At 43.6% G+C, this 27,195-nt stretch overlaps 1 protein-coding gene across 4 annotated transcripts in view; it reads left to right on the top strand.

Annotated features, from left to right (window-relative positions):
- The first annotated feature begins 1,405 nt into the window (after window positions 1-1,405).
- LOC147185652 (glutamate receptor ionotropic, kainate 2) overlaps window positions 1,406-27,195 on the top strand; it is a 75,856-nt gene continuing 50,066 nt past the window's right edge. For 2 of the 4 annotated variants that reach the window (XM_086104050.1, XM_086104049.1), the window contains exon 1: window positions 11,823-11,964. In XM_086104050.1, the coding sequence (XP_085960176.1) occupies window positions 11,841-11,964 (124 nt within the window). In that variant the 5' untranslated portion in view covers window positions 11,823-11,840. Of the gene's footprint in view, window positions 1,470-11,339; window positions 11,965-27,195 lie in introns of those variants that run through there. The other 2 variants (XM_086104051.1, XM_086104053.1) reach the window with 2 other exon arrangements.

The following is a 27,195-nucleotide window of genomic DNA, read 5'->3' as shown; positions in this document are numbered from 1 at the left end:
ACGAATTGATTATTAACCCTTTCAGGGACAGCGGCCACTACAGTGGACAGCTTATCAGGTTACAGGGTGCGCGAAAGGGTCAAAATAATCATTTGTGAGCAGCACCACAATTGAAAAATGTGCAGCTCATCGACGTGAAGGGTATCGGAATCAGACGATGCCACTCATGGATGATCGGTATCGGAATTAGCAACATGAAACCCACATGGGAGCGCCCTTCGTGTTTAGTCTGCGAAAAGTCATCGTCGCAACATTTTTAATGGCAACTCTCGCAATTCCATGCAGTCTGAGCTTCTTGTACCGGGAGTGGCATTTAAAAAAAAAAAAAAGTGGGAAATGTTCTATTGTTATTCACAGAAATTAATGAGAAGATGAACACATATTTGGATGATGCAATTCAATTAACTTTGAGTCGGCGCACTTAACATCAATCAGTCAACAAAAAAATAAAATTACAAAAGGGATTCATCTCATTTTTGCAATATAGTTTGTCTAAATGACCGCTTTTGATGTTAATTCCCATTCTTTGAAATCATTAACAGGATTCATTATCATCATCATCCTATCCATTTTTTTTTTTTAATTTAGGGATGGCAAGTACTGATACCAGGTATCGGTGTCAATCCCAGCCTTATTTTGAATGCTGCCGATACCAGCCACCGATACTTTGGGCTAACAAAGTACGATATCGGGTAAGTCCTCTTCAGCAGTAGTTGGCGCTATAAGATCGTCAAATTATTACCTGCTTCAGAAAGAAAGGTGTTAAATATTTTATACATGAAAAGTATTAGAGGTATCGGTACTTGGTATCGGTGAGAAAAAAAAGTGGTATCGAACAGCCCAATTTAAAGAAAAAAAAGTTTTGTTTTTTTTTAACATTTCCGATCGAGGGTTAATATTTCATACATCGCACTTCCGTATTCTCGCCACGACTTTCACATTTATTCACGCATCACATTTCACAATGTGATTCCCGCCGTCTTGTGTGCGCACAGCCCCCCCCCCCCCCTCCCCCTCCCCTCCTCCTCAACCTCTGTTGCTCATCTCTCCTCATATAAGTACGGAAATGGAAAGCGGAGGGGCGTTAAGAGCAGAACCCCTGAGATATTTCTCCTGAAGCCATTCAAGCGAGTGGGAACAATAGAAGGAGTCTTTTTCACACTAATAAGTCATATTAGTCAGGCCAGGTTTCTTTCTGCGGGCCTCCCCAAGCCGCCTGAAATATAATAACCGCAGTCACAATAGCTGACCTCCTGCATGGAAACATGTCAGCTGTAATCTGTACAACACGAAAGTCTGGAGCCACCGCTGGGTACCTCCCAAACATTATCGTAACAATTGGAGCGGGTGAGGTACAAGGTGAGCACAAACCGTGTGTAACCCCCCTCTTTGTTCTATTTTTTTTGGGGGGTGCTGGAACATGCGGGAATGCATCGGGGACGAACGACTTGCGAAGATCTCCAACACAGGTAAGGCATTTTTGGTTTAGACACCGAGGGCGGAAATGTTTTTAGTCATGCCAAAGAATTGTTTGAATTGGATTTGAGGGCAAACGGGATTGTGGGCCGTGGCGTGGAATTTGAATGAAAGGATTCAGGATATCGAATTATCGAGAATCATGTTGCTTTGCATATTCATTAAGAACAAACCTGTATGCGAACATTAATTCATATGTGCTTCTAAACCTCAAATGTCAACAACTCTGGCAGAAGGAAAAATTATCTAATTGCGCCCCAAAAAAAAGGGATTGTGATTAATATGCAGTTATTTTTGAAAGCTAAATAAAAAGCAAGAAAAACACCCCAAAAACTTTCATTACCAGATTTATGATAAATGATGACCAAAAATATGATTTTGGTCTTATATGATAGACAAAAAGATGAACCATGATTTAATATGAAAAATTCTACGTTAATTAGAGTTGTTGACTTACGAAACTGTTTGACTTGGAGTCCTCGCCACGACAACCGCACAAAATTCGACCAACCGATTGTGGCGTAAACATAAACCAGCAAATCATAAATCAGATTACAACACAGGTGCCGAACTCAAGGCCCGGGGGCACCTGATCCGGATCGTTTATTGTGGCCCGGGAAAGCAAATCAACTTCCATGTTCCTTGCTGAAATCAATCCCAACATTTTTTTTTTTTTTTTGCAATCACCTTATCGTTGATTTCTGAAATAATAATCCATTAATTTGTGGTGTATATGTGACACGCGGTAAAATATTGTAACCCTTTTGGGGACAGCGGTTACTACAGTCGACAGCTTATCATGTTGCATGAAAAGGGTTAAGAAAGGCTTTTTTTTTTTTTTTCATCCTGGAGTCAATACTGTGGATTTTCATCTATTGCGATCCGAACTAGAGCATAGCCCCACGAAAAAATGGGAGTTCACTTGAAACACCACCATCTGAAGGCTAATTTAGTGATTCGCTTCAGTGTATGGACGGATCCATCCATCAGGGTCACATCTGTTCCCCGAATGCTGTTTTGTTACTTGCAATCCTTTTAGCCTGAGTGTGATGTGCCTGGTGCTTTGTTTTAGTCCCGGTTCCCCTTCTCCCCCCCCCCCCCTCCCCTCTCGCTCCAAGCAGCACTGCTGTCAATAATCGAGCGCTCACAAGTACTTTGGTCTGTTGACACTCTCTGCCAGACTATCCAAAGTCTGGCGTTGGCTTTGACGAACGGAGAAGGCAAATCTAGCCCCGAAGTACAGTACATCGGCGCGTTATCCACCAACTCTCCGTTAACCGCCCGATTATTATGATTTGCTTTGGCCTCTAACCATCGTTCGACGACATACAAAACGGGCGATCTCTGTAGTTGTGAGCGGCAGAGAAAATAATTGGACAGCATATCCCTCTCCCTTCTTGGATCAGTTTGTTTGTCGTGACATCTGTGCTGAGTAGACCTCCCAAAAATTGGTACTTTGCCCCCCCCCCGCGTCAGACTCGGCTCACATTGAAAGAGGAAATATGAAAATCGAGTTTTTAATCGTCTTGTCACAAAGAGCTTGATCTCCGACGCATTATTTTGTGACCTGCATAAATATAAAATAATAATAAAAACGCAACCAATCTCAGCGTCAAAAAGTCCCACTTGTGATGTTCGTGCACACCCGACGTTATCTTCGGACATTGTCAATATGGTGGTGAACACATCAATAGGCCTCCAAGGCAGTGCCTACACATCACTTGCCTTTTCGATGCATTAATATTCAAACCCATCTGTTTGGCAAACGTTTGTGCTTTCTCGTGCAGATGAATGTGTGACTTGTGTTGTAACGAGTCGAGCAGATTGTTTGATTACAAGTTACTTTGTTTGCTTGAAGGTGATGCCGATTCTCGGTCGGGGGGGAAAAAAAGTGTCCTTGTGCATCCCCATTTTGCTTCAAGTCACATTCAATGGTACATTTTGGCACTGTTAGATGGCGAACTCCCATTACACGGCATTTTAAGGCCCATATATAGGATAGAAATAGAATAGAATAGAAACTACAGTAGCTGCTGCAGATGCATTATGCAACCACTAGATGGAGCCACGCTAAAGTGAATACAATACAATAGTTTTATTTATAAAGAGCTTTTATAGCTGTCACGAAGCGCGTTACAGACAACATTACTACGTCCAAGAAATCAGAACATTAATCCTTAAATAAAGTGCGTTGGATTATAAAGCGCATTGGCAGTTTTTGAGAAAATTAAATGCTTTTAGGTGCGACGTTATAATGCGGAAAATACAGTAGTAAATTGATTTAAGTTTCCATTGCAGAACCACAACATATTAGCAGCTGAATGAATGTGCCCATATTCTTTACATTTTACTTCTGGCTCCATTTCAGACTTTCCCTATCGCTATCGCCCTCTCTCTCTCTCCCACACACAAACACACACGCACGCACACACACACAAGTTTCCTCATTATTCACACTGAGACTTGCCTTGTAAGGACATCCTTATCCTGCAGACCAGCCTGTGCTGGGGTTCTCTGTAATAGTCCGACACCAACCATCCTCCACCGAATCAAGCTGGTTTTCTGCTGAGTGTGTGTGTGTGAGCGTCTGTGTGTGTGTATGTGCATGTTTACTGAAGATCCAAAACTGCAAGGCTGAGAAAAGATGAGTTGAAATGAACAGAGGCAAACATTAATATTCAGACTTCTGTGCGCAGATTGAGCCATCAAACAATTGGGTTTTGTTCGGCTATCTCTTCCTTGGATGATCTGATACATTTGCAACAGTCATCCCATTGTAATATTTGCATCAATAGTGTTAGGAAGCCGTCATTTTGATGGATTTTGATCCGTCGCTCTTTATTTTGCACTCTCGGCTCCATTTCCAATTCCTGAACGCGGGTACGTTATCACTAAATGCAACGGTACCAATGGTGTTGTTTTAATTGGACGTCTGCGCTCCGCGTGCATTGCCTTACAACAGTTCCAGGCTTTAGAAATGCCAAGCTAATTGCAAATATTGATTGCGAGACCACTCAGCAAAACAGACACACTGACTTGGCCGCACCAGGCAGCAATAAAGATGTCTGTCAAGGTGCCATGGATGCTCTACGCTTGTTATGAATAAATGACTTCCATTTAACAACTGTCTGAATGTGTTGAAATGAAACAGGCCTTGGGCTGACCCCTATCAACACCGTACCTCCAAGCAAGCTGATTCGACCGGCTCCTTACCATGAACACTCAGCACCTCTGCATTGCTGGAATTTCCTCTGGCATTTTTTTTTTCAAGATGAAATATTCACGATAGCATAATTACCGGACTGTACTGTGAGCGTACGCTACAGTACACCCAATCGCTCTGCCAGCTTTCCTCTCGGAGGCAAATCGTCTGACTTGGCGGCGACGTCGCTCTCAAACAGAATCTTTTTCAAATGCAGGTGTCAAGCGAGTGAGGCTGCGGTTCCTACCCCTCACTCACATACACAACGAATGGGTTTGATTCGGCCATGATTCATTCGCCCTGACGTATATACTTCACATACGTACGGGAGATACCGTCTGCAAAGTTGCAAGTGGCTGTCACATGCCAAAATAATGAGGCAACTCCGTTTGCAAGATTTCCTCCCTGCCCGAGGGTGGTGCGGTTTTGTTGGGTTGCAGCGAGCAGTGGGGGGTGGGGGGGGGTGGGGCTTGCTGGGTCTTCAGGCATGTGTCAGCACTAACAGGAAGTGACAGTTTGCGGAGAGGTCCTAATAACTGTCTCACTTGCCTAATTGTCATTTCTTAGGAATGTATTCCCACAGAGGTCCTTGAGATGTCATTGAGAGCATTTCTTTGGACGTTGTCTTTCGCCACTCACTGTGATATTGTTGCTTTTTCCGATGTTTTCCGGTGGTGACGCAGTGGGTTAGGTTGCTGTGTGAGAATCGTACAGCAAACACTTGACCTGAACAGAACAAATAATCCAAAAAAATTTTGATTCTTCATGCTCCGCCTGCTAGCTGTCTGAAATGTTCTCATGGTTTTCATTTTATTTATTTATTTTTTCTTTTTAGCAAATGGTTTGTTTTGCTGTGACACTAAAGTGAGGTAATGCGCGCAGGTATCAATTATCGGGCTGAATGTGAGCATTTTTCCTCTCCCTGTAACAGTCATTGGAGAGCGACTTTTTGGATTTCTCGCAAAGATTAGCCTGAGAGATTATCCTGTGGCGTGGGTATGCTAGGTGTGACTATTCCTTCCCAATCTACTCGCAAATCCATCGGAAAATGTTCAACTTCCATATGTATGATCGCAAGTCCCTGTGTGGGTGTACTCAACATTGGGCAATGCAATATTTCTTCGACGACTTTCCCTTTGTATTTCCCAGATTTTTTTCTCGATACGCATGCGTTGTGTCTGCAGTATGAACGCTAATCCGGACACATCCGAATGATACGTCGTCAAACAATGGACCACGGTGCCGCCCAAGCATCCTTTCATTTCTCCAAAACATTTCTACCTCTTCCCGCATCGCTCCCCTCAACAGTGCTGAACCACGTTTACTTCCGTAAACACCGCTCGGTACGTCGTCATGCGTGTCGCATCGCGGCCGGGTTCCGTTCACATTTCACGTTTTTGTAATGTAGATGAGTATATAAAAAGATTGGATTTGACAACAACAACAAAAATCCAAATTGGGCACCGCATCCTGTGGTGGTGTGAACCTGGCCTTTGTACTACGCCAACTCTAAATACTAACTTGTCTGTGTACCGTAAAAACCCATTCATGATCTGCGATATAGCATGGCTGCAAACGATGAACCGCGATAGAGCGGCGGCATACACTCATTGCTAACCTCACCATTCCAAAACAAAACTCTTTGTGTGTGTGTCTGTGTAAGGGTGTGTTCAACAGGCCAGTGACAGCCTTGCGTAAAGCTCCCAATTCAGCTTGTCACAAAGCGAGGCCATCTTTACCCCCAGTCACGCCGACAGAACAGGCAGGTGAGGAGGACGCTTGTTAGCTTTTGAGGACACTCGTTTTTAAAACGCAGTTGTGACATACTGAATAATGCAGCGGCCGTTAGTGCAGGGCAATTGAAGTGAATGAAAGTCCTCTCTGTCAGGGCTTACCATTCAAAGCGCATCAGCTTCTGGTTTCCATGGCACCCTCATCTCCGTGTGCGCCAGTGCTGTTTTCCTCCGGCGTGCCTGGGCAAGTGTGCGAGGGAGGATGGATGGAGGGATGACGGAGGGGGGTAGAAAGAGTGAGAGACGCTCACACAGAGTGCGACTGAAGGCTTTTCAGCAGCGGTTATCTCGCCTTTGCATAAAGTCCCCCTTTGCATTCTGCGGCGTGACAATGCTTTTTAGAGACGACGCAGCCGCCAACTCATATAGGCGAGCGGCCGTGTATACAACTCACGTCATGTGTATAAACGCTACTCATTTGCAGTCTCCTTCAAAAGTGGCACGGTTTGATCGGGGGGGATGCAAATGGGATACAGCCCCTCGAATGGCGCAGGATCGCTTTCCCGCAAGTCACGGCCGTCTCGGAGAGCGCCGCTCAATGTAACTCAGTCAGTCAGCGGGGACGTAAACAACTGGTAGCACATCAACCGTTTTGGTTCATGGAGCATTTGTAAGTGTTTGCAGCAAATCATTAGGACACACCAGGGATCAGCAACTTACTTTGTGGGTACTTTAATGCGAAGGGCTTCCAATTAGATACACAAATGTTTTTCTTCTTTTCTCTTCTTCTTTTAAAAAAAAAAAAAAAAAGATTGCCGACTCACCTCTGTGTTGCGCCTTTGTCGTCCGTCATCAAACTTAAAGCTCTCTTGGTAGTTAACCACTTTTATCCTTGTACGAAAATGTTGAATATACCGATTGACTATACTTGTCCGTCTATATTTACACTGTTTCTGATTTTAATGTGCCACTTGGGAAGGCACTTAAACTGCGCGAGGCTTGTCCTATATACCTTGAATGACTCCAACACTGACCAACGTAGCGACACTGAGCGTCCATGTAACGCAAACATACGGCCCGTGGGCCGGAACCGGCCCCCCAAGGAGGCTCGCAGAATAATTTAAGTGAAAAAATACATAAAAGACACGGAATGAATATTTTTAATCAGCTGCAATTCATGGATCATCCGCTATGGGGAACAGTATTTTGATCAGAGTAGAAGACAACATTGTTTTGATCAGAGAGGAAGACAACAGCCGTCTCAGTCTGTCACTGAGACAGACCCGACACAGCAGTAAAAGCCAGCTTCCTAATTGCTAGCGAAATAGCATTAGCATCAAAGCCATATTCCGACGGTGACTTTGTTAAACGATGCATGATGAAGGCGGCTGAACTTGTATGTCTCGAGAAGCGCCAAGCTTTTGCCAACGAAGGAAATGCATGATATTTTGGTTATTTATAGCAGAGTATGGTCTAATTTGAATGGTCTGGCCCACTTGACATCTACCGAGGCCGTATGTGGCTCACAATGTGAAATGAGTTTGACACCCCTGATGTAACGACGGCGGAATAATGAGCTGAGAAATTCGGGTGCATTATGCCATCCCTACCTGAGTACACAACACTTTGGCTCTCATCTATCATCCTTACACTCGCGCGAGCTGAGCAGAAAGATGCAAGCCCCCATCGTGTATGCGAGGCGCTTTTGTGAAATATGCGAGCATTCGGCACTAAGTTTCACGGAGATGCTGGCTTCAGCCTTCCCATTTGGGATAAGTGGATCCACTCTAGTGCCAGCCAACTCGGGGAGATGCAAAGCTGGTGGAATCTGTGTATTCATAAAGCATCTCCGGTGCCATCTGTTTACTCGAGGAGACAATCTGAAAGCCTGGTGTTGAGATTCACTCAAGGATAATCAAGAATTTGGTCCGGCTGCCTACTAATGTACCCACGCTGGTCACAAGACCCGTGCCCAATCTGAAAAGATCCAGAGCTGTACTTAAAAAGCATGCCTTGCATTACACCGGACAACACATGTCCATCATTTATTTTATTTTTTAATCAGAGATGATTTTTTAACATTTTATTTATTTTTGCCGCTGATTACGAATCGACCCTTGCTTTTTCTGTATCACATCAGGATTTAATATTATTATTATTAATAATAATAATGAGTTGAGTTACTAATAATAAAAATACGTTTTGTCCACTTTTGGGTCAGAAACCGGTGCCCATGTTCTACTGCTGATTATGAGCGTGGAAGAAGCTAGAAATCAATTTTGAGAATAGAAAATAACGTACTGTTGATTTTTATAGGATTGGCACTTATTGAGTCACAGAACATCATAGACAGCTGGCAAAATGGAGAACTGCATTTTTTCAAAAATATGCATCAGACTAGTAGCCATTCACTTGAATCAGTCCCCCAACTCGTTCTCCGGCGACTTCTGGACTCGAAGCTGCTGTGGCTTTAAGAGGACCAGTTCTTCTGCCGGCACGCAATAAGCATTCCTTTCATGCTTTGTGAGGCTCCGCCGACTTGTGCCTAAATCCTCAACTTCTCCGTAATTATGCAAATGGCCCAGATGGTGACACGATGGCTCCCATTCTCTTTTGATTTTTCCGACGCTGCAGATGGCCGCCGTGCAGACCCACGCAAAGTGACACTCGCTCAACGTCAATGTTCATGCCGCATTTGTGATCCCGTTGCGAAGGAATCTCATTTCCATATGCACCACCAGGATTACTACGACTACTAAAAATGTGTTGTCTTTTTTTTTTTCTTTTCACTTATGCAGCCTTTCGAGTAAAAAAAATAAATAAAAAATAGGAGTGGGCGTCAGCATGATGTCCTTCTTGACACATTTCGTCATCTCGGTGTGCTCATGATGAAAAGTGAGTGTTCATCACATGATACAATTGCATTTTCTTTCTCATGATTCAGCAAATTCCGATTGAAAAATGGACATTTCCAAAAAATAAGATCAATGGCGCTGTGGTTATACACAAACATTTACATGGAGCTGCTGTCGACCACAGCTCACGCCCAGACACTCACGTGCAAACTCTCCATAGTTTCAGCCAATGCTAGCCCCACCAAGCCCCGCCTCTTAAAGGCACATATTTCACACTGATATTATAATACATACCGTTTTTTTTTGTTGTTGTTTTGTTTTTTAATTCAGCTCGTGCAGATGTCACGAACGTGGCGCCAACGCGTGCCAAGTAAGCCCTCAAGGCCCACAAGACTGCTCAAAAAATAGCTCAGCAATGATGGGACATTGCGATTTCCGTGGAATGTTGTAGACGCGATCAATTGAAAACGTAAACACCCAGTTCGAGAAATAAGTGCTGCATCGTGATATTTGTTCTGTTCCGTGATCAAATGATAGCTATTGGGAGAAATCATTTACATGCTATTTACATGAATTATTAATAACTTGAAATTACCCAGAAGAGTTTTTCTTCTGGGTAATTTGGCTCATGGCAGCTTTGGAAACATAATTCTGAAGCTGACTCTAATTTTGTTGTTTGTTTTTTTTGCATTTTTACATTGTCTTCCAATTAAGACAAAGTAACTTGATTGAGTTCCTTGAAAAGAATGTCCTTCCGTCATGTCGTGTCAAGAGTCCACACTGTAAATTATTCATACCTCAGTAACCCCCATCGGTTCAAGAGCTGCTTTCACGTATTTCTTGGGGTGAAATATAACCCCAATCTTTGGTAGCGGGGCTGCTGCCCATATCCTTAGCGGAGGTCCATCGACCCACTCAAAGATGTTCATAGGGGGTTGGATGCTGATAAGGTGCGGGGTAGTGTTCAATCAATAACATGTAGGCGCATGCTGGAACTGTAGATAGGCATCTCGGCACGACATATCCGCTGTTTGAAGTCGTTAATCAGAGCGATAAGCCTTCTCACCACCTCCGTGGTTGCCGCTGTTGTTTGAAACGTAAACACGAGTAATAAACAGTCCCTTTCTGCGAGGCCTTTCATTTGCATAGGTCAAATGTTATTTCCCTTTCTGTGGAATGACCGAGTGGATGTTTCTAACATTGCAAACCGTCATTCCCCCGTGGAAAGAAAAGACGATGTTTGAATAAAGAATGACAAACACTAGGATACGAACAATTTTTTTTCTTCAATTTTCTTATTTGCACTGATACAAAAAGTGTACTTAATGATAAAGATCGTATTGTAGGACTTACAACAGGCAGCGGCAGTCCGGAAAAAGCTGATGACATGATGACCAACAGGTGCGAGGCTGGAGGAGAAGCCCTCCGACGCCACCTGTTGGTCAGAAACGGGAACAGAAGCATGACAGTAAACGGTGAAACAACAAAAACGGAATCGCGACAGCTCCGACATTTAAGTGTCCTGCATCAAAATCAAAATTGGAATTTGTAAATCTTTTCTAGCAAGCCGTTGATGATTGAATGTAACAAGATTTGCCTTATAAGTTAAATACAACTGAACTGGACTCAGCACATTTTTAAAACATGTCACTGATATATTAGGCACAGTTTGAAGCTTAAATTGAGTGACTCTTTGGTATAGCGCGACAAGGATTCCCGCTTAGGTCCAATACCATTTCTTCCTCCGATTGCTGTTTAACACTTTTTTGAATTGCAGTACTCCGAGTTGCATGTTTTGCGAATGTGGAGGTGAAGAATGTATAAACTCCCAGACAGGAAGCCCGAAGTGGAGATTTGTAATCTCTGAACTTTGTGAAAGACAATCCAGATGTACTTCTTTATAACGGTTGCTGAAGATAAACATTCTGACTTTCTCTTCTGTTTATCGCTCTCACACGTGATCCGTCTACCGCTTTCATCTTCATCGCCACACGCTCTCTCTCTCTCTCTCCCGCTCTCTTCTCCCCTTCTCTCCACTAACCTTGGCACCACGTCACAGGCTGTGCAGCAGTGCAGTAGAACGGGAGTGCATGCGAGCCACAGTGCCTCATAGGTGGAGGGGTGGGGGGCTGCATATCGCTGCCGCGTCCTCTGCTTGGCGCTCGTCATCCCCCCGTTCCCAGATCCTTACCTTTACAAGCCCATGCTCGGGCTCCTTCTCCCCTGCCGCCAGCGCTACTGACAGCAACGCCCCCCCCCCCCCATCCGGACCCCCCCCCCCCCTACGCCCCCTCGACATGGATGTCCCGTCGTCCCTCGAGCCGAAGGATTGCCGCGTGTTGGTGCAGTGAATAAGACGAGGACCATGCCGGGACTGCTAATGGATTTTGGGAGAGCGCGAGTGACCATGCCGTGAGCTTCACTCGGCCATCTCCAAAATAAAGAAACGGCGACGTGCATCGCAAGGAAAGGGAACTCGGACACGCGCGCCGGCGGGATTTAAAAACCACCGTGCATTTGTTTTTGTTTTTTTGTTTTTTTCTTCCCACCCCCCCCCCCCCCCCCGCAAACAACATGAAGATTACCTCCCGTCCGCTGATGATAAGCAGTGTCGTTGTCAGGTCCAAGCTCAGCCTCATTCCGCTTCTGCTGCTCTTTCTCGGTCACTCTCGCGGGATGCCGCATGTGCTCAGATTTGGTAAGATTGCACTTCTTTACACTTGGCTTTGTAAACAATGTGTGCGCGTGTGTGCTAGGCCACATTGAAATGACATTGAGGGGGTGGAACTGGTTTGTTGAGGCTCGTTTTTCTCAACCCCCCCCCCCCCCTCCCATCCCAACCAGAGTTGGCAAAGCCCTGTTGCTGCTGCTTTACTTTCTCGTGCAGTGCTACATGTGTGTGTGTGTGTCTGTCTATCTCTTTTTTTCCAACCCAGCAAACTTTTTTTTCAAATGTGACCAGTTCTGGGTGTAGCGTGCCTCTCACCCCAAGTCAGTCGGGATAGACTCCAGCTCACCCGCGAACCTAATGAAGTATGCATGGACTTCTTTGTTTTGTAAATGATTGTCACTGTCCTGCTTTTTAAAGTATTTAGTAAGACATCACAGGTATATTTTGTCGAGCTCTAATTGGTCAATTCCTCACTCGGACAAGCCAACACGTCCACTGCAGGAAATGTCTGTTTAAACAAAGAGCCCAGGTGTGCATCTACGCAATCAATTGGCTTGGCATACAATGTGACACCCCCCACTCCCCACCTGCAACTCTACTACTTAATGTTATTGGCATCGACATGCCTTTGGAGCTAATTGGCTAAATTGGAAGGTATTGTAAAAGTGCCACACTCAAAAGTAATCACATGGAACATCGAGTTCTATAATTAATGCAGACCAGCAGTTGTGTTGTTTAGCCTCGCAGCATCTTTGCTGTGTCCGTTTCTTGGTGGCGCACACCGCGGCCCGGACGGAGCGCTTTTCAAGAGTGACAGGGGTGACAGTCGGTGTCGGCGCGCGTTGACAGCACGTCCTTGCAATCCCCCCCTTCACCCTGGAGGCCCCTATTTGAAAGTCAGGCGACGTCTGCGCGAGCCGCCGCTATGACAACGAGCCGGGTTTGTCTCACTGGTGCGACCTCGGCCTGATGAGCTACCTCCGAGTCGGGGTCGGGATGTCTGCTGAGCCCTAATTTTTGACAGTTAAAGGAACATCTTCATGGCAAAGTTTCCCCCAACTTCTGAATATATATATATATATATAAAAACCCTTTCAGGGACAGCGGTTACTACAGTGGATAGCTTATCATGTTATGAGGTCATGAAGTGCATGAAAGGGATATAGTGGCATCTTTGAGTGTCCAGGACAGTGCTATATAAATTTGACGCATGACTATTATTATATGTGGAAATCACAATTGATTGATAGATATCTGACAGTGTCAATCAAAACGCAGCATGATGATATTTTGAGCAATTCTCAGACTGAAATGCGTTTTTTCGAGCATGTCAGGGGTACCTAACGTGGTGGCCGATGTGTGTAATCACAAGAGATAAGATCTTTTCTGGCTTTTGTCGCCCCTGTGCATTTTGATGAGAAGCATGTGGCCCGTGCGCAGGTTGCCATCAGACAGGCATCAGAGTCGATATTCACGGCAGATAAGAGGTGATTCGTGTCACCAGCGACATTTGGCTGCAGGATAAATTTGATCATCGTTTTCCTTCACGGCCCTCTTCTGGTGCCAGACCATAAAACCTGCTAAAAAATGTCAAGTCTGACGCTTGTGAGTCACTTTTTTCAGCACCCTGGACAGAGACTTTGCTTTTTTTTGGCAGCAAGGCAGGAAGCTTCTGTTGAACATTGGTATTTGCCGGCGTGCACATATCCATTCAAATGCAGCACATTTAAATATTTTTGTGGGACTTTTTCCAAGTCGGTGCCATGTATTTATTAATCATGACAATTCAAGCAATTTCGTTGTAATTTAGGATTTTTTTTAGATCTGAGCCGCTTCAATCTATTTAATGCCACCCCCAGTTGGAATCAATTGTCAAACTAAACAAAAAAATAAGAAGAATGACAGGTTGTGTATTTTAAAACAACCACATCACACTGCCTTTAGGTCAGCTAGCTTAATGCTAACACATAATGTAAAACGCTAAAGAGGGGTTAACGAATAGCATCTGTTTGTCAGTGGTATAACAGTTTTAATTTCAGGACCAGATATTTGAACACTAATGGTGCAGCAACGAATGTGGACTGACAGTGTCACAAGACTCACAGGCATATGTTCTTTATCCTCTTTGAAAAGCTACGAATGTCACAGTTGTTAATTGTGAAAGTATTGTTTGCGCCTGACGTTGTTGTACTGGATGGTGGCCAACCTCCAATTTTGATTGGATGTGTTCCACCTTCTATTTAAAGGGAAAACAAAGTAATCATTGTACAAGGATAAAAATTGTTTAACAATAATATAACCTTTTGTCTGTAATTTTAATGGCCTAATGTAAAGGCAATTTGCTGTCTATGATCTTCCATTTGTAGTTTCTTAATTGTCTGCAGTGTAAAAATAAATAAATAAAATAAATAAAAAGAAGTGTTTACTATGTTGGAAAACAGAAAGACAAACAAAACTAACTCCCTTTGCCAACTTACGACAAGTGTCTCCTTGCAGATTTCTATTGTATATTGTCCTTCTTTTCTCACATTCTTCTCTACAGCCCTCATTGAGGCTGCTTCTTATTTTTGGAATAAGTGTCACCAAAAGGCTAAAGCGGATTTCGGGTCGACCCACGTTAGAGGATATGAAATTGGCTGAGAGAGAGACTCCAGCTCCCCGCGACCTTGAACAGAATAAGCAGTTTAGAAAATGCGTAATCAAGACCCGATACGGATCTGAGGATATCCAATTACACGCATGTCCCCCTCGCTTACACTGCCATGACTCTTGTCTGAATAACATATTGGATTTTAAAACAATTTGAATTGAAGATGCTAGTGTTTTTTTGTTGTTGTTTTTTTTAAAATGAACAACCGCTAATTAATTTCCAAAGGGCTCATGTGAGAACCGGTAACGCCATGCTGAACTTAATTGTATAAGACAGTAGATAGTATAGTTCAAGTGATGGATATATGAACACAAACACATGTAGAAAAATAAGATAACAATCTATCCAGGGCTGAATGATTTTCAAAAACAAACTAATTGTGAATTAATGTGAAAAACAACTTCTTGACTGACTTCAGTTAGAATTAACTAACGCAACACTTGGATTTGCGACTGATGTAATTGTGCCTTATACTGCCCCCAGGTGGCCATGGCGCACGCACATACACACAGCAGAAGGAGCAGCACAATGTTCATTGAATTTGAACAAAAAAAAAAAGTGTCAATAGCTGTTTACGTCCCTACGTTTTGTTTATGCCATAACTATCTGTTTTTATGAAGTAGAAATAAAAGCACGGCGTATTGTCATGTCATCAGCACTGACAATTATCCTTTCAGGGACGGAGGTGACGACAGTGGACAGTTTCTCACGTAACCAGATTACAAGTTATCATTATTGGTGCATGGAAGGGTTAAGGACAAAAACAGTGTGACGCTTTTCCTACTTTGCATACAGTGCTGTCTTCTCTCCATACAAAAATAGATGACAGCTATGGGGGTGGGGTCATCACATAAGGAAAATGTACCGAGAGCCTCTAGAGCATCATTGGTCCTTTTCCAGTGCATGTCCTGTCCATTTGGGATGCACTGAGTCATCAAATAATCCAAGCTGCTCCTGCAGAACTGCAGAAAAGGCGTCCGAAACGAGGAGGTCAGCTCCCCTTGGGCCTGTCTGTTTTCTTCCGGTGCCCGGTTGTGTTCTGCCAAGACAGGCGGGCCCCGCACGGTGCCCGTAGTATTGTTCTCCTGTCAGACGCTTGTCCTCACAAACGCGCACGGGAGCGTGTTGGAACATGAAAGAAAACAGTGGCCTTTTGTCTTGCTTCGTGTAGCGGCGGCCTCACCTTGTCGCGCAAAAGAATGCTTGACGAGCTTTTATGGTCATCAGCTGAAGATACATGCATTTTTATAGGTACTGCTGCGGCTTTTTACACGGCGTAATAAAACACACTTGCGCCTTTATATCCTGCTCACTCGTGCCTACGGAGGGCATTAAACGGGATGTTGTAGTCATGGATACAGCAAGGACGTCTCAGAGCCGCCCAAGTAAATATTTAGCCACTTCCTGGAAAATGGCCACTTTGGATAGGGCGCCGTCATAACTGTTAGCTTGGTTGTTTTTTTTTCGGCTTGTAAGAGTGAAATGAGGCGGAATGCGGCAAGAAGTGGCGTCACGCGGCAGCTCACCGGTGAGCAAATAGGAACGGAGCTCATTTATTCATTCACATTAAAAAAATGAATCACAGTGGAAAATGTGATCTAATTTCAGTTTCATTACGTTTGTTATTCATAAAATGCCTCTGGAAGATGAGAAAAAGACAGAAAATCAACACTGAGATGTTTCTTTTTCTTCCGATGATGAGTGAAAGTTTCCTCCATTTAGTCCCCCCCCCCCCCAACACGCTCTAAACACATTTAAACGTATGAAAACACATTTGTTCGACATATTGTAAACTTATTTGTGGTTATGTGGGGCAACAGTAAAAAAAAAAACATTGCGGTGTGTAACACTGTAGCGTCCAACACTAACCTAATAATCAAGCTAATGTTAGCATCGGCGGCCATAGCCAGACCAAACGTGAGGTCCAGAGGCATAATGCGTGCTGCTCCAATTGTGTCAACATTAACTAATAGCATAATTGTGGCCGCATGCACTTCCCCGGAGATTTTAAACAATGTACATTTTATTTTTAGCATCTCATGGTATCCGCAGTGCATACTTTGGGGTTGTCATAGCTAGCTAGCATGTACAACTGCCACGAACAATTATTTGAATAGTTAATGTTTTTTGTTTTTAGTTTTTGCATAAAGCAATGAATCCGATTAGAAAAAAAAATCCATCCTTCTACTCAACAACAGGACATGATTTCAAATTGGCAGGGCAGAAAATGTACAAACTTGAACTGAGTGCGATTCAGTTACAAGTCGGGTCTGTAACGTGACAGAACATTGGCAAAAACATTGATCGGTGTTCCAAACGATCGATCTTTGAGCACACGAGGACGATGAAACATCCACTTAATAACTACATTAAAAGTTTTTCTTTTGAATTGAAAACGGCTTACCTTTTACTGACAAAAAGAAAGACCGCTTGTATGATGCGCATTGTGATATTGTTTAGCGGAAATGCGAGCAGAGCTGCGTCCAGCTGAGTCTTTAACACGCAGTGGACAAGGGAGAGGGGGGTGGGGGGGGGGGGGGGTCCCATGGCCACTGTGAGAAATTTAGGGTGTTCCGAGGACATGCAAAGTGAAAGAGAAGCAAATGCAAGGGGAGTAGTTGGAGTTAATTAACTCAGCTTTTTTTTTTTTTTTTGCTTTGTGCCAGGCTGAATTATCACCATGGCGGAGTTTAGTTTAGGATTGCAAGAATTAGAGATAACACACCCAGCGCCCCAGCCACGGCCCGGGCCCACTGCCAGCATATTCGTCGCAAATACATTTAAAGAGGCACAAAGCTGCTTAGAATATTCATGTGTCACTTGGCCCTGCGTGGCGTAGCTTATAGAAATATGAAACCATCTCCTCTCTGCTGGCAAATGATTTCCACGGTTTAAAAATATCTACTGTGGGTTTCAAGAACAAAGAGGAGATTGCGCTGACATTAGCATGCAGCAGCGCACATGGACCTGAAGCGGCGGATATGATCTGGATGGATTTCTAAAAATGTGTTTACCGTCTTTGAAGGTTTTGCCTCAAACGGTGCATTGATGACAGATTCATGGTACAGACTTCCAAATGGGAATCATCACTAAAGACATGTTTATACGTTGTTTGTATTCACCATTGGCATTGAGGCTCACCTTTTACGGTCTAATCCAATCAACCCAACCCGTAAAACGTTTTTGGGTTTTTTTTCCCCTAACCTTTCACTCGAGGTGGTCGCGATTCAAGTGTTTCCCTGCCGGGGGAGGGGTTATGTATGCGATTGTTCTGAGAGAGCTTGCCCCTCGAGAGGAGCCCCGTGCTTGCATTTCTTGCTTCCTCGCCCGTCCAACTCAGCGCTGAGTGAAGGTCAAAGCCGAGATCGCTCACATGGAAGGAAACGCAGGACACGTGGCTCTGTCCAGCTCCACGCTCCAACCCGGGGAAGATGAGCATGGGGGCGGGGAGGGGGGAATTTGATGTCACGCTGGGCTGAAAGGAAAAAAGAAAGCCAGAGGAGAGCGTGTTCAGTTGGAGCAAGTACAAAAAAAAAGAATGAACAGGAAGGTCCTAATGATTCAGAAAAAAAAACCTAACCAAAATCCATAATAAGGCACTGCATAATAATAATGATAATAATCATAATAATAACAACAAACCACAATGGACGGTCCATTCAATTATTGTGAAGTAAAACTGTGCTAGCAGATCGAGTTCCAAGGTTGGGTGAAGTATTTTGACCCAGCAGATTGGGTTGAAGACTGGAATTGGGCAGGCTGGGCAGCCGCCATTTTGGAAACAGGTCTTGTGTACGACTGAGTAAATTAAATGTAACATTGGTGGTGGATTCCTTAGTGGATAACATCCCGGCGACTGTGGACAAGGGGATCGGGTTTTCCAATCCTGGTCAGGGCATATTGGAGCATCCACTTGGGTCCCGAAGCAAGACCTTATGAGCTATATGCTGATTCTTAGCTTCGAGTGACAGGGCAAAGTTGTCTTCTTTAAGCATTGGCTTGATCCCTTTGAGACCTAGCACTGGGTTAGCGATTTCATCCAGTATGGGTAGTTGTTACCCCTTATTAGGTGAAAATATTGACCTATGGTGCTGGCTCAAATCCTCAACCCAATGTGCCGGATATAAATAAGTTTGGCTCGAATCCTTTACGTTTAGCCATTTCAGCCAGTATGGGTTACGTGTAACCCAGCAGTTTTAAGAGTGGAGACAGTATTTTTCTCCCAACATTTTGACTGAACTCCAGTTGTAACACTTTTGGGGTCTTCCACTACAGAGGGTCCAATAAGTAAAGCAAATACCCGTAAAAACCGCATGGGACTGAACTCTATAAATCCCACATTTATATGTTATCATCCTCTAACATGCTTCTCTATATTGAATCATGGCACATTTGGCTGTCTCCACTTTCACCCTACTGTGAGACATTAGGAATCAGAAGACAAAGAAAAGAAATAAATCAATGTTTGTATTGCTAAGAGGAAAATGAAAAAAAAAAAAAGAGAAAAAACCCCCTGGCAGCTGCGGCAAGTTAACGGCGCCAAGTCCCGGATGGCGCCGCTTGTGTGCATCTATCACAGGTTACCATCTGTGAGAACGTGAAGAAGGCGCAAGCGTGAGGGATTGGATTAAAAACGGGGCGCATGTTGTGGGCTGCCCACGAGCGGCAGCAACTTTGGTTTCTGGTCTAGACTTCGGAGTTTTACAGAAGTTGCTAACAGCTAACATAGCACAAGGTAGCACCTTGTTTTTGGCAGCAATAGAATAAAAGTGTGTGTGTGTGTGTGTGTGTGTGTGTGTATGAGAGAGAGAGAGAGAGAGAGAGAGAGAGAGAGAGAGAGAGAGAGAGAGAGAGAGAGAAAGGAATTGAGAGGATAAATGCGACTGAGGTAGGTACTGTTGCTGTAATGCAATTTAGCTACTTTTAGCATTTTGCGTTGGCTAAGCTTGCGACATTTCTTTAGCGGCTAGCGTCAGTGTAGTTAAAGGTCAGGTGTGAAGTAAAGTTAGCCACCCATCTTTTGAGCAATACTCAGGGCTAAAAATATTTCAAGCATACTTTGGTTATTATTATTATGATTAGTTTTTTAACACAACCCACCCATGTTATAGTTAGACCCTTAGCAACGCGCTTAACAATGAAAATGCTTTTATTCGGCAATCTCCAGCAAGTAACGTCATTTCCAGAATGCCGAGTCACCAGTCAGCCGTTGCAATGCATTGCTGATTGTCCGGTTGACTGCTCTTTGCTATTTTCACGTTTCATGGATCAAATCATAACGTTTTGTGAATGTAAGTCAGTGTTTCTGATCGTGTTTAGGATAGCGGGGAAGAACGGCCACCACTGTCAGGTTTCCAGAGAGTACACAAGGGACCCGTAGTGATTACTGCTTGAAGGAGGGGAAACAAACATGGCTTAACAATGGTTCATTGTGACCGCCGCCAATAGTGCTAATTGCCGCCAGGCAAAATGTTTCCTTGCTTTGTGATGAATAACCCTAAGAAGTGGTTGCCTCTTGTCGGAGACGTCCACCCCCCCTTAGAGGGCGGCCCCCACCACACCGAGGCAATTTATGTGACTTCCAAGCCAAGAAAACAGGAAAAGGCATCATACAGTAAATGAAAGCATCGAAGCTGCGGAGGTCAAGTAATTGGGTAAAAAGCCCCACATGCCCTGTTGCTATGACGCTAGCCGCGAGCGAGTTTCACCTTCATCTTTTGCCAGCGCAACAGAAGGAAATGCGAATTTGACTGCGCAACCTGTTTGAATAGTGAACCAAGGACACGGGAGGAGCAACGATTCAGGCGGATTGGCTTACGTCATCTGCATTCAATCAATAGCGCTGCCTTTTATCCACCATTCACGATCCAATGTCAAGTAGTCTTTTATGATCTGTTCTTTGACGTTGCAATTTAATGTGCAGAATGCGCACTCCATTTACGTTTTAATCACAGAACTCAGGGGTACACGAGAGGTAACTAAATAGATCCAAAGTCTTCAATCTACTGAAAGTTTTAGTCACAAATGTGACCCTTTAACAACTCTGTTTAATCTTTACTGCTTGTGAAGCTATTACTGGCTTGATCTCTTTTAATTTTATTAAATTTTTTAAATTTTAAACTCAGTATGCTTCTTCAGTCCTCCCATCAGCACGCATGTCAGACATGCTTTTGATTTTCCCATCACGCCTGATCAGTTTTGGAATTCGGCGAAAACGTGTAGAATTTAATCTGCCAAACGGCGGCTGTCTACTCGTCTTTCCTTTTTTATTTTTAAAACAAAAAGCTCTACATTTCCCACTCAGCGGGGTGATAACCAACGTGAGACGCATGATCTAAAAAAAAATTTTTTAAATAAAATCTTTAATTTTCCACCAATTTCACTGTTTGCGTTTATCCTCCCTTTTTCCTTTGGAATCCATTAGCCTGTGGCTTATCCCCCCCCCCCCCCCCATTAAATCGGTGCCTGTGACTTTCATTTCTGTTCACCCCTCGCTGTTGCAGGTTGCCTTGCCGCAATTGGCCTTTTGTTGTGCCAAAGAATGAGAAATGGACACACCTTTGCAGCAAAGTGCAGCTTATCGACTTGCACCTGTAGTTGTGTTTGCCGGGTGTTGCGTGCAGCCTGCTTGGTGGCCTGATAACTACAGCACGAAGGAACTGACAATTTCCTGCCCTCAGGCTGGAAAAAGTGGAAAGGAGTGTGTGCGTGTAGATTTCTGTTCAGCTCGTGGACTGTCTTTTAATTGAGTGGCTTTCCTCTGCCTTCCTTGAACCCCTTTGTGTGTGTGTGTTTTTTTAAATCATTGTCATCCATTTTTCTTCCTGCCTCACCCATCCCCCCCCCCCCTCTCGCTTCAGTGAACCGTTTGATATTTATTTTATATTTTTGGGAGGTGGAGTTGATTTCTTCTGACAGCTTACTCAGACTTTGGACATCACCTGTTGACATAGTGTGAAGTCGCGCTTTTTGAGACGGCGTAAATGCCTGAAATTACAATACTTTGGACAGCGGTGTGGAAACCCAAATTGGAAAAGGTTGTTATGATTATTTTATTTTTTGTGCTTTTTTTGGGGGTAGTGGGGGGGCGGGGTAGTAAGGTGGTTATTTGAGGTGAATTTGAAATTAGTTGGACGTAAATGAACTCATTCACTCCCAAAGACGTTTTTAAACGTCCTTTCAGACTTGGTCCAGAATTGGCTGGCACTGAATGAGTTAAAGCACAGTAGAAATTATCGGGCCGTCCGTCATTGATTAGTAAAGCTGCTCCACGCAAAAAAAAAAAAAAAAAAAAATCTGCAGGTACAGTCGTGCCTTGAGATACAAAGTAGCTTGACTCCAAAGTTTTCCAGTTGCGAGCTGACAGTATGTCTTCGACGTTGGCAAACTTGCGTGTTTACTTTCCTTACATCTAAAGTCGATACTGTATCAACCCCCTGCAGTCCATCTATTGATGTTTTTCATTCCTCCATTGCTTCACTTCTTAAGTGCTGCAAGATACCTTCCTGCAATGTACTGGACTTACTTGCCTCTTGCCTCCAAGGTGTTCTTCTTCTTCTTCCTCCTTGTTTTTGTTTTTTTGTCCTTCACTGTCCTTTGTCTGTGCGCCGCCTTTTGTTTCGCTTCCTCCCCTCACGTCTTTGTACTCGCTGCCATGATTACCTTGTGTCGCCTGCGTGCGTAGTTTGGGGGTGGGGGGGAGCACTGTATCATCCGGAGAGCTGTTTCGAAAACGTTGCTTCCCTTATTTTGCTTTCACGATGAGCCACTCGGCACAGGGAGAAACAAATTATGCGCTCCATACTTTTCTGAAAGTGTCAATCAAAGTGACACGAACGGTGTGCTTACGCATTACCGTTTATATTTCAGTAACAAGGTTATTCAAACGTAAGGATGAACCCCTTGTAAAATTGACTCCCGCCTCCCTTTGGTCCAAACCAGCTGTGAGCATTAAAGAGCTTCGACCTGAATTAATTTGTGACCTCTTGGCTCTGCCGGTGGGTAACATCTGCCTCTCGACAAGAAAGAAAGTGTAATTTTTACAGCCATTTTGTTCGTTTTACAATGCAGAGGAAAGAGCGGAACATGGACGGGTTGATGAGCAGGGGGAAGAGTGAGAATTAGAATAAAGGAAAAGGAGCAGCCGAACGAGTATGGCACTTAATTGCAACAATAATGGATTTTTTTTTTGTTACCTCTCTGCTAAATGGTTGAACGAGGTTAAAATGATAGACAGGCAGGGAGAGAAAGAGAGATGTAAAAATAACGATGTGATAATTGAATGAAAAATGAGGGTTGTTTAGAATTCCCATTAAAGTGGATATTGGTTATTAAAGTCAAAGAAATAAAACAAATTGATTTCCTTGAAATGTTTAAATAAATGAAACGGAATTCATAATGAATGCATTCTAAGTTTTTTTCTTTCCATCATCGGAACAAATGAAAGTGAAATGAGAAATTAAATCCCCCCCCCCCCAAAAAAAACAACCAACCTTTTTATCGCCGTAAATGAAAATTGAAGAGTGAGTAATGCAAATGAAATCAACAACAACAACAAAAAAGTCATTGTTAATTATTAAAATGTTTTCATAAAGAGATGAGACAGATTCATTCATTATTCAAATAATCATGAGTGAGCAGCTCTAGACTGAAAAAAAAAAGTGCCGCTAATCCATATGATCGGGACTGGCTGATCTCGCTCAGGGATGATCGGCGGCATAAAACCCTGATCGGAAATTTGGAACACTGCTAATAATAATTCATAATAAAACTGAAATTGGCTTTTTTCGCAACTCATAAAAACTTGATTTTTGTGTGTTTCTGTCAGCGTAATGATTAAAAAAAAAGCTGGTGCAAATAATCTAATGACAACACAACAAGTTAAGTTATATCCCGGGTTCGCGTGACCGTAAAAACTCCCATCGCGCCCCGATTGCATCATAACGGCAGGGACGGCGGCCCATGAAATCCAGCGAAATCAACATTCAAAAAAGAAATTTAAAAACAACGTTGCCAAGGATGGACTGACTCGCCGCTCTCTCCGCATGCAGAGGATAATTAGCATATCGCTCTTGATTAAAAGCGAGCCGTGCTGCGGGGTCGCCATCTGTCACCTGCGGAGGCCGTCAGGAAACAGACTCTATTCGCCGAGCGCGTGTGTTTGCGCCATATGCGGCCGTTTGATAAGACACGGGGGCCACTGAAAGAAATAGTTTTAAGTGTCAACATTATGCTAACCTTGGTATCCATTCGCTTCCGGCTCGTGAATCGGAACCTCCAATTATTATTTTTTTGTCCTGCTTTGCCGTCTCACCACTGCGAGCGTGGCATTTCTTACGAGGATATGTACTTGAACTTTCCAACCTGGAGGCTATAGTATTGGCAATTCTCATTTTTATACATGGAATGTTACACGCTACAAAACGCGCTCACCTCTCCCCGGTCCTTCTATTTCTCATGCCGACTTTTCCAAAATCCCCTGGCCTGCTCCATATTCAATCATCCCACTTTCATTCCCCTGCACTCTTTGCCTTCTTTCATTGGCGATGGGGGTCCTTCCCTTGGTTTGGGATTTATTTTGACTTCTTTTGGATATTCTGTACTTGGACCTGCATGAAATAAGCCAAATTTACAAAAAAAAAAAATCTGAACATGGTTTCACAGCCCTTGATTATGTTCTCTCCTGGAAAAGCACTTACAAAAAAAATGAATAAAAATGCCTACTGTAATAAGTGCTTTATCTTGCCGATCATGAAGTGCTTGTATGCTGGTTTGTTATGTTTCATTTGCACGAATGAAAATCCTTGCACGGCACACCACACTATACTTTACTAATCCTTGAGTGGATTACCGTATTTTCCGCGCAATAAGGCGCTTCGGAGTATAAGGCGCACCTTCAATAAATGGCCTATTTTAAAACGGGTTTCATATATCGGGCGCACCGCGTTATAAGACGCATAGAATCGAAGCTACAGTAGTGGCTACTGTTGCGGTATGCAACCACTAGATGGAGCAACGCTAAAGGGAATACAATACAATACAATACAGCTTTATTTGTAGTGAGCTTTCACAACTGCTGCAGCTGGAACAAAGCGCTTGGCAGAAAATTTTAAAATACTACTTCCAAGAAATCAGAATATTGATCTATATAAGGCGCACCGTCGGCTGTTGAGAAAATGGAAGGCTTTTAAGTGCGCCTTATGGCGCGGAAAATACGGTATTTCGCTTTTGTTCGTGTTCATATCTCTCTCAAAGTAATAGATCGAAACAGATATCATGGTATAGGAGGCGATGGAATTCGGTCATGCGGCAAAGTGTTATGTAAAAGGAACTCATAAGCAATCGCTATAACTATGTGATCGCATATGTGTGCTTCGCCGAAGAACTCCGGCACAAATGTCGTCTTACAATCCTTACCAACAGAAAGAAGACTTTCACCCTTCATTTACGAGGTGTCCCTCAACACACCGCACGGATCCGCCAAGCGACTGCCAATGCAAACGTTAAATGTCAGCCTCAATGAAGCCGCCAGCCAGCCAGGGTCAAACAGGTGAAAAATAGCAGCTTTGAAAGAATGAAAATACAATGAAACGGACCAAATTGCCAAGTAGTTCAATACGGAAAAAGTGTCTGTCTTCAAAATGTCAATTTAAAGGCCACGCAGATCACGGGCGAGCACCATTGTAATTAACCAAAGTTGTTTTGAAAGCAAAACACGAAATTCAAAACATGACTAGAATATGCGCACCTAATTCTTGATGCTTGCCAAGGTTATCATACTTGAAGAAAATAAGAAAGAAAAAGGGGGCGGGGGGGGGGGGCAGAAAACATTTTCTTCACGCAGTTAAATGACAATGAAAATGCTTTTTTTTAAAAATGAAAGCTAACTGAAATTACATCTTGCATTTATTCAAATCGTAATTTAAGCAAAAAATGTCCTTCGTTGTCATCTTTGTCAATAAATATCTTAAATCCACTTTCGGGATTCATTTTAAGTTTTTATTTCGGTATTGCTGGAATTTACTGGACAATGCACCTGTTTTTTTAATCTATCACTCAACAAATACTCCAAATATTTAAAATAATATTACTATAAAACTAATAAACACAAAACTAAAATGACACATTTTTCGAAAAATAAAACTTACACCTGCTTGAAAAACTAAAAGTACATGAAGTAAAAAAATAAAAAAAACGCAAATCAAAAAGTTGTTGGAACAGTTTATTATCCATTATGCAAAGCAAAATTGCGGTCACCTAAAAGTGGGCTGACATTGCTCCTATTCGGAAGAAATACGTCATGCTGGTGAATGAGTATCGGCTGTTGTAGTATCAGCGCTTTTGCCCATATCGACATAACGTATTGGTACCGATAACCAACATGTGGCGCTGGTGGTATTTTCCGTCTTTAAAAGCAGTTGCGTTTGTGTGCATGTGTGTGCGTCCTCTTCATCTTTGCTGTTTTATTATTCAGCGACATTCGCAAATGAGTGCAGAGAAGAGCTTGCGAGCGGACATGAAGTCATTTGAGAGTCTGGCACGCGGGGGCCCGTAGAAGTGTACTCACAATTTGGCACAATTAGCACCAAAAGGGCTCCCTCCTTGACAAATTAGCACACAAAATGTCAGCTGGTAGTTGAGCGCAGCCACTGTGAGGCCTTGCAAATTAGCACATATTTAGCGGAGTTAGCTGGCACATTATTGAGAGCGGCGAGAACGCGCACATCTGTTGCCGGCGCTCCCCGTGAATACATGTTATACGATCACTGGTGCCTCTTGTTGGAACCGGGTCAGCTTGGCAGTGCGTTTTCTAATTGAAGTGTGCACACAGTCCTGATAGGAAATTGATAAGATGGACCGTTTGGCAAAAAAAGGCAGACTTGTTCTGGACCTCCTGAGTGAGAATTCAGCCAGCCTTGTGTAAAAAATACGACGGTAAAGGTTCCCTTCTATTGTAATTCACTTTTTAGATGCATCACGCAGAGTTGTGAAAGCTCAATATAAATAAAGCTGTATTGTATTGTATTCCCTTTAGCGTAGCTCCATCTAGTGGAGGCATAACGCAAACGCTATTGTAGCTTCTATCCTATGCGCCTTATCATGCGGTGCGCCCTACATGTTAAAATATGCCATTCATTGAAGGTGCGCCCGATACTCCGAAACGCCTTATCGCGCGGAAAATACGTGATTTTGACAAGTCCACGTAACAACGCATTTGTACTTTAGTTGCATTCCGAGACGGAGTGTTGTGAAAGTTGCAGCGAGCGCCACAGGTGTGGCCTTGCAACGCTCCCCTTTTCCCCAGCCTGGCTTGTTTTGTGGCTGACAGCTCGGTTTAGGCTCAACGGTGCCAGCGCGTGATTGTGTGTGCTCGCGTGCGTCACTTCAAGTGTCTGAGTCAGCTGGAGGCTTAGCGGCCCCGAGTGTCAGGGGACAGTTGAGCTCGGTGTCAAAATGCTCGGGACTGACAGGGAAGGGATCGTGTGCGCTCTCAAAAAAAACATTCTGCTCACTTATCGTAATGCTGGCCGTGGTTCATTGATGTGGGTATTTTTTATTTTTTTTTCTGAGCACATGGTGACACCTTGACAACTTGATTTGTTTCCATT

Source organism: Hippocampus guttulatus, chromosome 23 (genome assembly GCF_054856545.1).
Source record: "Hippocampus guttulatus isolate MCC_2025c chromosome 23, RoL_Hgut_1.0, whole genome shotgun sequence".
NCBI classification, from domain to species: Eukaryota; Metazoa; Chordata; class Actinopteri; order Syngnathiformes; family Syngnathidae; genus Hippocampus; species Hippocampus guttulatus.
The sequence above is the reverse complement of the archived record's forward strand: the minus strand, read 5'-3'. Positions and strand labels throughout refer to the sequence as shown.